Here is a 14,248-nt window from a genome sequence, read left to right as displayed (position 1 = left end):
TTACTGGTATTCTTGCAAAGCATTGGACTTTCAGTTCTTTGTGCTGTCTTAGTAAGCTATACGGGGGAAGTGCGATTGTTTTTTTTCTTAGCTTAGGAAGGTCCATTATGACAAAAGTTTGACGCTTGAGCAAAATTGGTCAATCACTTCGTGGTTGTTTGTGGGACACCGCTACGTGCAAAAAATTGGACTCGCTCCACTTTACAGTAAATTGCGTGAAGCGCTGGGGAGCATTTCGACAGACGGGTTAACAGGTGCTGCATCCAGATCCAAGGATTAACTTATTCACACTTAAAAGTTGACGTTCGCCTGTGTGAAACGCTATGGCTGAGTTCACGCGATGAAAAAAAAAGGACCGCGGAGACCCTGCGAAAAATTTTTTTAAAAAAATAATTATTATTTTAATTATTTTATATTATTATGATTATTTTTTTTTACAAATATTTCTTCCCAATGCCCCCCCCCCCCCACCCCTCGGTGTGTTGCCGCTGCCCGTGTCTCTTGCCCCCCCTGGTGGGCTGTGCGGATGGGTCACTCGAGCGAGCGAGCGAGCCAGCGCTGGAGAGATCACGTGCTCACGCAGGCGCTCGAGGTCGATCACGTGGGTCCGCGCCCGCTGACGGGGAGGGGATGCGCGCGCAGACTCTCAGCGCTCATCCGTCACCGGCGGACAGAGGTGGTGAAGGCTGCGGGAGGGCGGCGCCGCTGGAGGAGTCGGAGGACCGGACCGGGGGCGGGTGGGGGGGCGAAACGGCCGAAACCTCCACTCGAAATCAATCGCATTTGAACGATGGGGCAGTGCGGAATAACGTCCTCTAAAACCGTCTTGGTCTTTCTGAACCTGATATTCTGGGTAAGTGGGTCGCCAGTTGCCCCGCCGTCGCCATGGCGCCCCCCCCCCCCCCACCCCGCCGAGCGCAACCAAACGTGTAAACCGGAAAGGACCGGCGGCTGATTGACGGGGGCTCTTGCCCTCCCGATTGGCCGCCGGCCGGGCTGCGACCAATCAGCGGAGGGAAGGGGCGGGAGGGGCAGCGCAGGTTTGGTTGCCGCAGCACAAGGTTGTGAGATGTCGTTGCCGCTGTGACCGACCGCTTGTGAGTGAGGCGGCGCAGCAACTGAAGAGCATTCGGGCCCCGAGAAAGTCGTATACATTATTGTGCAGCAGCAGTCTGTCTGTCTCTCTCTTTTTTTGTACACACACACACAGTTGTATGTTGTAAGAACCTCTTTTGTTTAGATCTCCGCGAGTTTTGACTGACCTTGTGCGGGGCCTCTTTTGTGTTCAGTCGAAACGACTGCCACTCGCTGACAGGAATAAAGATCTATATGGTTTTGTATTTAGAGCTCGTTTTAATCTCGCGTGTAGGGACGATTTTGTTCTGTTTATTCTGGTTTAAAAGCCCTCTCTTCTCCCCCCCGACCCCCCACCAAAAAAAACCCAATCCTGTGAAATGCCTTGAGACATCCTTGATAATGTGATAAGACGCTCTATCAGAATCAAGAGTTATTATTAGCTTTTACAGAATGTGTGTTTTCTTATGGAAACTTAAGACATTCCTACCACAGGATGGTAGTGGAGGGAGGGAAGGAGGGAGGGAGAGGGAAGGAGAGGATGGAAGTGAACTGGAGTCACATTACTATTGTGTCTGCATTTTAAATGCAGTAATTGAAATGGCAAGTTTGATGCATTGACTGCAATTCTATAGTCCACGACTGGTATTCAATACTTGCTTTTGGATCGAATATAGCATTGACCGGTCAGATCCTAGGAGGTTAGATTTCAAACTACATTATTTATGAACTACTTCATTTTCTAGATTGATTATCGTTATCCTGAATGTTTTAAGTTTATAGCATTACTCTTTTTAGATTTTTCTTGTGCATTCTCAAATTATAAATTAGGTAACAATATTATAGTTTGGGCAATAGTACACCATATCGACCTGTCCGAATCCTCCGCTCAGCAGGCATTGGCCTGCTCCTTGTCCCCCACCCAGCCTGCTTTCAGGTTCTCTGCCCCCAGCCTTTGTAACTCCATTCCACAGTCCCTTCTTCAAGGCATGTCTTAAGACCCTCCTCTTCCACCGTACCTTTGGTCACCCTCCTGTATTTAACAGCAAATGCTGAAAGAATTGGATGCAGAGTTAGTTTTGTAGCCATAGCTTTGTTTATCTCTTATGAAGACCAGGGCATTAGCTGCTTAAAAAGTGCAGCACTTTGAAGTTATTGAATGTTCTAGAAATCTTCATATTCTGCAGTTTGAATGCTGCACAGTTGTACTTTATTTAGAGGCTCTTTGTTGAAAGCTACTAGGAGCCATTATTGTGAACCAATCCAGATTGAATCTGGAAAGATTGGATATGATCTCAAAAGTAAAGATCACATAATACACTTCCTTCCCCCATGCAACTCTGATTTTTGTAAGATTGATGTCTTGCCTTTTAGAGGGGAAAACAGTCATTAATTTCAATATACACTGTAGAAAGATAAATCTTGTACATTTTGTCTTCACAATGACACATGCACCATTTTCACAGCTGCTCCAGGCACTCTTCACCCCGAAAGCAAATGTGGATGTTTAATGTACAGAAGCTTGACTGAAAGTCAGAGTATTGCAAGCTTTGGGAGAGATTTTGTTTAAAATCTTTCTTGTGCATGGACTAGCAGCAGCCATTCTTGCAATGTCCACATAAGACTTTGAATTACAAAGTTTCTTAAGTTTTGCTAGTAAATTCTGTTCTACACTATTGAGTGAATTAAGCTGCAAAACTTCAATTTTTATTTAATGCCCCCAACTGACTGAGGAGAATTCAGTATGTGTTCCACCATTCCAATTCAACCAGTTGGTATGACGATAATAGTCAAAAATAAATTGACTATTTGAGGAAATGTTATGTCTAAGACAGTTCTATTCAAAGAAGATTTAAATCTAAGTTCTTAGCTGGGGATAATTGCAGTCAAAGAGATAGAATTTTTTTTGAAAAAAAAGGGTTTGAAGGTGTGAGAGAGAGAGACAGGTGAGCTGAAGAGAATTTGGAAAAGCCAGAGTGCAGGGACATAGTGGTTGAAAGCTCCGTTGCCAATACTGGAACAGAGCAGTGGATAGAGTGCGAGACTGGAGGAGTTTGCATTTTAGAATGAGTTATGGGTGAGGAGGAATTTGAAAGTTTGAACAAGAATCTTAAAATTGATCCACTGGAGAATTGGGATCTAGTAGATCCTCGAGAGGATGGCGGTTTGGTGGGGGGTGGGTGGGCAAGCAAGGGAAAGTAAATGCTCCAATTTGGTGCACACAGCTGTAGTTGATTTTCTGGTTCGGTACCCACTTTCAATTCACTGTAAACAAGAGGCCCAGCACTGAACTTTAGGGCATCTTTGCCAGTGACTACTTCTATTCAGTTCATACTCCTGAACCAATAGTCTTTGTTTTCTTTGATGTGGTCATTTCTATGGGTTACAATGTAATTCTTAACAGCCTCTTTGTAAAGCATTTCACAAAGAACAAGGCAACTTGCAACAATGCCTAGAGATGTCTAAATTGCTAGAGTTAAAAATGTGGTCACAGTTTGCTCCCTGATGTACAGCACTAAGACATACGGTTCGAGACTTTGTTCTGTGTACTGCTCATTTGGCTAATTGTGAATTTTCAGCAGATTTACTCTTTGCCCTATTGATGAACACGTTTTTGGCTATTATGTTTAGTGTGTAAATCTCTTGTGGAGTAGGGAGATGTTCAATGGTTCTTCTGTGGATGGTGGAAACTACTTTTGTAACCTTCATTGGTCTGAGATAGTTATCTGTGATTGTAGTACTTCTTGTGTTGAAATTGATTGCATTGGGAGGAATAGAACACATGTTTTGTGTTTCATATTGCATTTAATTTAGATCTAAGGCAAATCAATGCAGAATTGAAACTTTGAGGGTGGTTTGGTGCTCCTGCTGATGTTCTATTACAGATCAAGTCCTAATGGTACCTTTTCCTCTGGGAGCTTTGAAGGGTATATTCTTTACTTTGCAATCATTTTAGTGGATCTATTTATTCTCATCATTTGAATGTATTTGTCTTGCAAATTTTGTGTTGGAGATGGTTTATTTAAATAAAGAATTGTTTGTAAATTAAGTTGGATAACACACTTGTACAGCCCTTCCCACCTCTCCCCCCTTGAAATAATCTAAACCATGAAACATATTACCATTTGGTAACATTATTTTGTTTTGAAACTTCAGACTTGTGGACTGGAGTGTCGCAGGTAACTAAATGTTGTATTTTTGTTTACACACAGGCGGCGGCAGGGATCCTGTGTTACGTGGGAGCTTATGTCTTCATCACGTATGATGACTATGACCACTTCTTTGAAGATGTGTACACACTGATTCCAGCAGTCGTCATCATTGGTGTTGGAACACTCTTATTTATCATCGGCTTAATTGGTTGCTGTGCCACCATCCGGGAAAGCCGCTGTGGTCTGGCGATTGTAAGTTAGAAACAGAGCACAATATCTGAATAGCTGAAAACGTATAATAATAATCCTTGCATTTGATATAGCGCTTTTCACGTCGGGAGGACGTCCCAAAGCACTTCACAGAACACACTGTAAAGTGAATTGACTGTATATTTGTGGGCGAACGCGGCAGCCAATTGCGCACAGCAATGTCCCACAAACAGTTGTAGATTGAAAATGACCAATTTATTATTGTTTTTGGTTTTTTGGAGGGATTATTATTAGGCTCTGTGTGGAGTAAGGAAACTTGCCCAAGGTTTCGCCCTCTGCCTGGAATTGAACTCAGGTCTCTCACTTGCAAAGCGAGTGCTCTAACCACTGAGCTACAGGACTCCACGAGTATGTTATTGTAAGGCATGCTAATCCTTTAAATTGTTGAGCTGTAGATGGTTCATGTCATTAAGATCATTATATATTTATACGTAGTGGGTTATTTTCCCTTTTGGTTCAATTGTTATGTGTCATTATTGTTCTCTGTGTTCTTATGCTTGGATCAGACATGCAGGAATTAAATACTTAAAATGTAGTTGTTTTACATTTTGCACAAAGAAGGAAGAAAATTATTTTTTCTCTGGAAAATAGAGGTCAGTTGGTTGAGGGAAAACTGACACACCTGGCTTAAAGCTGAAAATTGTGCATGTGATGTACTACTTTTGTATTCGAACAACAACAACTTGGATTTACATAGTGCCCTCCACACTGGATGGCGTCTCAAAGCGCTTCACAGTGACGGATCCTGGGGCCGAGTCGGGGGTGGTGGAAGAAGGTGACCAAAGGCACAGTCGAAAAGAAAGGTCTTCAGCCGAGACCTGAAATTAGGAAGAGTGGGGGGCGAGGCGAAGGGAGTGAGGAAGGGAGTTCCAGAGCTTGGGGCAGAGTGGCTGAAGGCACGGCCGCCGATGGTGGAGCGGAGGAATCAGGGGACAAAGAGGAGGCCAGATCTGGTGGAGCGAAGGCAACGGGTACTGTTGTGAGGAGAGAGATCAGAGAGGTAGAGGGGTGCAGAGGAATGGAGGGATTTGAAGACAAGAGTGAGGATCTTGATGTTGATTCTCTATTGGACAGGCAGCCAGTGCAGTCTGGCAAGGACTGGGGTAATTCATATGCTCATGAAGCAAAATCATAATCTTGTGACTATATGTAGCCCCTTCTAAACATTTTGACACTTTAGTATTTAAAGTTAATGTAGTGAGGACACTAAACAGTCAAAATATTGGTACTGGGAGATGTTAAATCAATTATGCATTTCAATTGTCTGAAGTCACCCTCCCCCTCTGCCTTCCCTCACCCCTACCCCACCTCTCCCCCATGCTCAGGTCCTGACCGCTGACTGTCCAGCACCTTGGGACGTCCTCCCGACGTGAAAGGCGCTCTATAAATGTAATTTTGTTGTTGCTGTTGAAGGAGAGTCTGATGCTTCAGCTGATGAGGAATATCCTAAAACAGTTGAAATGCAATAATAGTTTTATATAAATGGTATTGATAAACTTTGGCCAACTGAGAGATTCCAGAGTAAGAAAAGTAAATTTAAATGTTTAAAAATTTGTTATCAAGTGGCTATTTGGTTAGTTGACTTGTTAATGTTTATAATCCACTTTTGTTTTACCCCCCACCCCTTCCACTAGTTTGTGCTGATCCTGCTGTTAGTTTTCATCACGGAAGTAGTGGTTGTGGTGCTTGGCTACATCTTCAGAGCGAAGGTAAAATTAAAATCTCTACATATTGTACAATTCATATATTAAAAAATTCCTTTACTAGAGATGGTGCTTATTCTCGCTCATTAATTTCTCCACCTAAAATCTGTTCCTTCTGGTCCAAGTGAACTGTAACCCCAGCAGAAGATCAGCTGTTTTCAGAAGAGAAAATCTGTGCCATGGGGAGAAACTCACGTACCAAGAAAAAGGCACAATATAGCCCTTGTGTTCTTTTTTGGGGAGGATACGCAATACAAAGGAATCTCATTGCTTACTATATTGTTTTGTACAGGTGGAGGATGAGGTTGATAACAGTATTCAGAAAGTCTACAATGAATACAATGGAACGTACCCGGATGCAGCCAGCCGTGCAATTGATTATATACAGAGACAGGTGAGAATGAACTGCAGACAGGATGGTCTAAGCCTGTTTCACAGCAAGTCCTTCAGTAAATTGCTTCATTGGTAATGGTGCAAATTCTACCCTTTGATATTTTTGTGGCCATTAAGCTTCTGTTGGGAATCTATGCCATTTGTTGGTGGGATTCTCACTTTACACTCTTAGTGCCCATTCAGTTCTTTACGGTGATGTGAGGGAACCTGACCGTTGTTTGGTGTATGGGTTTGAAATCTTCAGTGAGTGAAGCCTCTAATTGTTCTGTTCCAATGATTTTATACTGCACTTAGTGGTTAATGTTTGATCACAATCCACATTTTTCAGATTCAGTTTCAAGTTTTTTAGATAATTGAGACACTTTTTATTCAGGTTTCTGTATCTGAGTTGGGAATACTGAAAGTGGATATTTAGAATTTGGTATTGTGGTATTTTAAATATTATGCCACTAGAAGCTGTGTTTGGGTTTATTCCTGTTGGGTTCCTTAAAGAGAATAATCTAAAGTCGAAGATAATTTAGGCAATTGCATTTCTGGGCAAATACAATGTTCTGTTGAACTTGAACTGGTTTTAATGCAGCATAAAACTGGTTTTGCAACTCTGGAGAAGGTTATGTAATTGCACATTAAATAGAAGAGGAACAGGGCTACGTGGGGCTAATGATTGTCTTGTTCTTGCTCTGAGAGCTGTTGAGATTCCACAGCACTGATCTGGTGAATGTTTTTTCTGGATCCCACTAATATCTCACTCTCATCTCTCCAAATTCATCAAATCTCTCCTTCTTCTATTCCCCTCCCTCCACAATTAATTGGCCATTAATCAGATACTGGGTATAGAATATTGCTGACACAGATTAATGACAACATTTGCTTATATGACTAATCACTCAACTTTGAAATAATTCACTATTTGAAGCACTTTTGAGATATTTTGGTTTGATAAGGCATTTATAAACGCATGAAGGGTATTACTTTTTACAGTTTCTTCACCTGAGAAATTGACAGATCTCTTTACAAATCTTTGTTCTTCATTTTGTCATTTTTTAATAAATGTTGAATGAACATGAGACCACATGATGTTTTTTTTTTCTCTCTTGCAGTTGCGTTGCTGTGGGATCAATAATTATTCCGATTGGGAAAATACGCAATGGTTCAAACAAGCTAAGAACAACAGTGTCCCGATAAGTTGCTGCAAAGCAAATCTCAGCAATTGCACAGGCACCATGAGCCACCCTTTAGATCTATATGCAGAGGTGAGCGCTTCCAAAAAATTATTCTGCCAACTATTAAAAAATTATTCTGGTATTGAAGAAGCAGGTATGAACAGCAACCTGTTCTGTTATAACACACTCTGTTATGACTTGGGTTCACTTGGAACATGATTGGGGTGTGGACTGTGGCACTTGCTTAGCAAATAATCAAAAATGAATGCAGAAAGCGGCCAGTTCACTTCAAAGCTGCAGCCGACTTCTTGCGTGCTTAGAAATGTACCAATTTCTGTGTTGTCAGGTTGCTGCTGACATCACTTTATTTTGAATTTGCAGTGCATAGGAAGTATTGGTGATCAATCTAATTGATTCAGAAGTCAGCATGGGTATCTGGCTGACATGGCTTTGTGTGCACTACAGTGAATATGATCACACCCTATTATAATGTTGGTTGAGATTTTATGACCCCACAATCTCCATATACCATTGTCTCATGGGACTACTGTATTCAGAGACTTTTTTTAGCAACTTTAAATATCTACTTTGTGGAAGAGGTAGCCTTAATCAAACAAAAAGGATAGTTTCAATGATATTTTTGAAATATTCAGCTTTTTGCAGTTTGGGCTTGAGTCCAGTGTGTTGCAACTGCTGTTCTGTTTTACATGTTAAAATGTAAAATGTGTTTTAATATTTTCAGCTGCGATCTTAAATTTATTTTAAACAAAATTCTCTCTGCTGCTTGAAAATTGATCCAAATGTTTTCTTCCGCTGTTGGGCAGCTGATTGGCAATGTGCTCAAGTGGCTGTTATTCATGTGAACTTTGAGTCTTGAGTATGGAGATCAGTTTATCACAAAGACCTTCAAAGCCGATTCCTTATTTCAATATCCACATATAAGCACTTTGCAACAGATTCTGTTTATACTCTCCCCCCCACACACCTCAGATCAATGCGTTCTATTGTTTGGAAAAGCTCCAGTGCTACAGAGGTTTCCTGTTCGTCATAGCTTGGCTTCAGAGCCCTGTAATAGGTTGAATAGGTAGAATGAGACCATTTAACAATGATTCTTAGATGTGCTGAAATCACAAACTGATCTGTGTGTGTGTATCATTTTAATTTCTTTACTCTCGTCTCCTACCCAACGCAGGGATGCAAGGTTCTGGTAGTAAAGAAACTTCAGGAAATTATGATGTATGTTATTACGGCAGCATTGGCATTTGCTGCTATTCAGGTAAGTGTGTGCCTGTTTTATAATCCATTTGTAATCTGTAACACAAGATACCAGGTCCTGGAAAGCGCTAAGTACTGTAGGGGAAACAATCCATTCATTTATTTATCAACTAGGCTATCAATTAGCACTCCTATGAGTGTCCCTGCAGCACCACGAGCATTGTTAATATTATTGTTCGAGACCTCCACAGCACAATTATATTTTTAGCTTATTTATAAATAGTAATTTGTGTATATTGTGTGCTTTCAGTTAATATTAATTCCATTTTGGTTACTTTCCTTTTTCTGAGGACTTGATCATACATTTTCTGTGAATTTTGCTTACACCCTAATAACTATATAGTACCCATTATTCATCACATATTGGATGTAAGCTATAGTGTATTATGTGATGATAAATGTTTCATGCTAAGCGGTGTGTCAGAAGTTGCTAAGTGCTAGATATTTAATTGGATGTCACAAATGGTCTATTGTACACATCTAGAAAGATTCAACCCTGGGCTGTCTTGCACAGACAAGTTAATGACTCAAGAATCTGCTGTTTTCATGTAATCCATTAGTGAGTTCATATTAGCAACATCTTGGATATGTCAATGTGATCTTGGACTAATGTATTTAGATATGATTGTTACAAGTTATTTAACTGAAAGTGAAGGACCTTTTTAATGTGTAGACTGCTGCGGCAAATAATTCTTGCCTGCAAATATTGCATCGTGATGTGGATTTATCACCCCCTTTTTTTGGATTGCAAGAATGCAATGAAACTCTGAATCCATTAGTTGGTATCCATCTTTTATTCTCACTAATAGACTAATAGGCTTCTGATTTTGTGATGAAATATTATGAACTGCAAAACTGTCCTGAACATCAACTGCATTATTTTCAGAAAAATCTTAAAATCTAGTCCAAATGCAGAATGTACAAATTAACTTCTATCTCATGATCAAGGTTAATGGCTGGCTGTTCTTAAACCTGATCTACAAATGTTTTGTTAAAAACTGAGTTCTGTATTTTCAATCTCAGGCTGTTAAGCATTGAAATTGCTTGTCATCAGACCGCAGACTATCTAGCTATAGGATTAGTCTGATTAACTCTATGCACTCAATTATATATTTGTGGAGTCCTGTAGCTCAGTGGTTAGAGCACTCACTTTCCAAGTGAGAGACCTGAGTTCAATTCCAGGCAGGTCAGGGCGAAACCTTGGGCAAGTTTCCTTACTCCACATGCCTAATAATAATCCCTCCAAAAAAACAAAACAATAATAAATTGGTCATTTTCAATCCATGACTGTTTGTGGGGCATTGCTGTGCGCAATTGGCTGCCGCGTTTGCCCACAAATATACAGTCAATTCACTTTACAGTATAATCTGTGAAGCGCTTTGGGACGTCTAGAAGACGTGAAAAGCGCTATATCAAATGCAAGGATTATTATTTAATATTTGAGAGGTCATTATTGTTCATTATGAAAGTATAGATGGGAGTGTCCCATAGTCTTCCAGGACACTTGCATGATTTTTTTTTACCCATTTATATACCTTTATTTTCTCTTCTTCCTCGCCCTCCACCCTTTATTCCTAACCTGAGGAGACATGCAGCATGCATTTTGTCAGGCTTCCATGACAACACTTGATATCCAATTGCTTTGTGCACACAAGTTCTTTTGTTCCACCTTTGTCCAGTCCCCATTTGTATAATGCTCATTAACATAAAGGAAGAGATGGCAGAAAGTTCTACATGGAGGGAGTGTAAGAGGTGGTTTGTCCTGGAATGTGTGGTTAATAAATAATCTTTGGTCATCGGTGCCTTGTATTTACATGGGAAAACCTCCAGTTGCTATAGCCTTACATGAAGCGTGTTTATTTCCACATAGTGGATCTATATTTCATGCAGCAAGTAACTAACGAGTTTGATTCCTCCTCGGGGCTGAATGTCAATGACGCATTGGGTCATACTGACCTTGTCATAGTGCAGCATGATTTCAGGAGGGCAGAGAAGAAACCCAAAAAATTATCGTAAGAGCTTTGTTTGGTCTGCATATTTTTCCACTTAATAGCAATAGGACCACATTTTGTTCTTTGCCATTCAGACTTTGTGTGCTACCACTAAACCCCAATTGTTGTCACTTGATATTATTGAAGACCAAAACATTTCTTCCCTGTAAGCAAGCTAAATCGTTAAAGCAGCAAAATGCTATATTTAACTTCATACATGGTAAGTAGAGCAGCAGTAATGCCAAATGTAGAGATTTTTATATAGCAAGCCTTTGAGCATGTACACTGACCCCATTGTGTCATGTCTAAACAGTGCATTGTATCTTGTGGAGCAGATAGAAACAGAATTATATTGGCTTAGATGGATAAAATTGATGCTTGTACCTCTAGTCTTCCTTGATTCAAATACTGTAACTTTATTGTAAACTGAATGACTAGAATCTTAAGTTGAGTTGCATGTTTCTAGGAGAATCGTAGGCAATTCTTGAATGTCTTCTGTCTAAACACCAAGTAACAAAAGAACAAAATTGTCAGCTATACAAGTATATCGTAGCCTCTGCCACTATTATTCTGGTATCTGACAGACATGATTACCATATGTTTCACAGAATATATGGTGTCATCACAAAATATGCATAAATTGTCATTGAGTGCTTGTAAATGGAAGTAAAACACTACTCTGGAGTATCATCGCTCTTTTGTCCAGCAGGCAGCATAACCAGACCCAGCATTAATTACCACAAGCTTACCATAGTAATATTTTGTCTTTTCTTTCTAGTTGCTGGGCATGTTGTGCGCCTTGGTTGTACTTTGCAGGAGGAGTGGGGATCCTGCCTATGAGCCCCTCATCACTGGAGGAACCTATGCATAATTGCTTCCTGGGTTTGCCCTCTTTTTCTTGAAGTTGATTTATCAATATTGTCACTACTGGAGAGCTCAGAGGCCCCATTGGGGTCAGACACTTGAAGTAGCTCCTTTTGTAACATAAATAAGCTAAAGCACACCTTTACACAATTCAGAACTGCTGGAATAGCTGTGTTTAACTACACATACAATGGGCGAAACTGAGGCCCTTTATAACTAGTAGATAAATTGTACAAACTGACAACTAATACTTTAGTAATCAAGGTAATCTAATTGGTGGTAGCCTGATCTTCCAAGATTTAAACATGAATTGTACTGTCCTGAATCTATAAACGTTTTATTTGTATTGTGTGCACTATTTTCTGTATTTAGATATTTTACATTGTATAGTTTTTCTGTTACTGTCTGTGTAGTGCGTAAATTCTAATACCTTTTAATTTGTTTCTTGGAATAATGGAGCATTGTAACAGAAGGATAAGTGTGTGAAACTGAACTGATTTAACAAATATAAATAAATGATTGAAACTGAAGCTCACACTTAGTTTTGTAAGCTTGCGATACACAGAAATTGAATGAAGCAGGAATAAATGCTTGTGCTTATCCTGACTTTGTAAATGTCCACCCCATTTTCAGATGCTGCCATTTGCAAGTTATGACTAAATTGCCATTTGATCTGGCCAATATCATTGCCATTGACTGAATAATGCTTCTATACTCTACCATCACAACTCAAGATGGACACATTCTTTGGCGTGCAAAAAAGTTAGAGTAAATTGGGATGTTATTTCAATTGATAGGGCAGTCAGTAACAAGAAGACATAGTCACTTAAAGGATAGCAACAAAAATATTGAAAGGAGATCTTAGAAGGAATTTTTTTTCACTCAGTGAATAGCTGGAATGCGGAACACCCTGTTGGGCAGGGAGGTGGATTGCTCCATGTCTCCCACCCTACCATCAGTGGCCAGGCTTTTAGTCTCTCTGCCCCCACATCTTGGAACTCCATCCCACGGTCTCTTCCTCCCATGCCTCCTTCAAGGCCGGTCTCAAGACGCTTCTCTTCGTTCGTGCTTTTGGTCGCCCTCCCATCTCTCTGCCTTACCTCACTCCTACACCACCCCTCCCCCATGCTCGGGCCCCGACACCTGACTGTTCAGCGCTTTGGGACGTCCTCACGAAGTAAAAGGCGCTCTATAAATGTAATTTTATTGTGATCTGCATTGTCGCTTTCAAGAGGGAACTGGACAGGCATGTGAGAGAGTGGCTTGAAGGGGTATAGGGATAAGGTGGGCATTGAAGCAATCTCCTTGTTCTGAGCCAGGGCAGGTTTGATAGGCTGAATGGGGGCCTTTTGTATTGTAGATTTCCATGTTTACATTCATTTTCTTATGATCGACATTAAAAATGAAATGAGAAATGTGGGGTGACTGATGTCTGTGGAACTTACTTTTTGTTTAAAAGAATCCTGAACAAGGAAGTAAACGGGTGCTATTTTTGTCAAATTCAAATTAGATTGTTTTAGGAATTTGGCACAGTTTCAAAATAATTGATACCAGGATGGGGATACTCATTCCTTTGCTGAGGATGGAAGGTTTAATGTACTCTTGCCTATTCAAAAGACTGGCAAAGGAGTCTCCTGTCAGATATCCTGTACAGAGAAGGAAAGGAAGGAGGTTACTGCATAGGCCAGTGGCAGACTTTCAGCACTCGTAGGAAGGTCTGAACAGTGGGAACTCTATGGTAATTATTCTAATTAGTTGACCTTGGAGAAAAGGATCATTGTCCTCCTATAACCCCGAGAGGTTAATGTTCGTGAGATTCTCAAGGGCAGGCCTGTGGAACAAGGTTTTGTGTTGATGGTCATGAAAATTCATATTGGACAAAGCGTTGTGTCTCCAGAAGAGTTCACCATAGCAATTCTCATTATTAACTGCTCACAATGGATTAACAATGTTCGCATGCTTGGTTAGTTTTTACTGACTAACAGAAATGCCCTTTTTTCCAAAAAAATTATAATGTTGAATTTATTGAAATATTTGCTCTGAGTTTGGAGTGCCCTCTTTAGTACACCATCCAGTGCCATTATAAACAGCTATCAGTGGGGAAATAGGTTCCTTTTAAATGTATATTTTTTTAGATTCTTCTTCCCTCCCCCCACAAAATTCTGTGCTTACTCCAGTGGCTTAGGCATCACCAACTTATAAATATACTAATCTTGCTCAGTTGGATAAGATTTTATAATACAAATTTATATTTATTTATAGCGCCTTTCATATCGAGGAAGATTGATATATTTATATGTATATTGGTCAGTCTAAGGTTTACATTTTTGATGTTTGCACATTTCATTTTACTTGCCCTGAAA

General features: G+C 40.3%; 1 protein-coding gene across 1 annotated transcript; it reads left to right on the top strand.

The window, feature by feature from the left end:
* The first annotated feature begins 677 nt into the window (after positions 1-677).
* tspan3a (tetraspanin 3a) lies at positions 678-12,415 on the top strand. The gene is made up of 7 exons (XM_007908274.2): positions 678-853; positions 4,287-4,478; positions 6,131-6,205; positions 6,492-6,593; positions 7,693-7,845; positions 8,948-9,031; positions 11,800-12,415. Exons 1-7 carry the CDS (start codon positions 791-793, stop codon positions 11,890-11,892), a joined length of 762 nt encoding a protein of 253 aa, XP_007906465.1. The 5' UTR covers positions 678-790; the 3' UTR covers positions 11,893-12,415.
* Positions 12,416-14,248: the final 1,833 nt, after the last annotated feature.

The sequence above is a fragment of the Callorhinchus milii genome, unplaced genomic scaffold (genome assembly GCF_018977255.1).
Source record: "Callorhinchus milii isolate IMCB2004 unplaced genomic scaffold, IMCB_Cmil_1.0 Scaffold22, whole genome shotgun sequence".
Taxonomy (NCBI): Eukaryota; Metazoa; Chordata; class Chondrichthyes; order Chimaeriformes; family Callorhinchidae; genus Callorhinchus; species Callorhinchus milii.
Note: the sequence above shows the minus strand (reverse complement) of the source record. Positions and strands in the feature narration are given on the sequence as shown.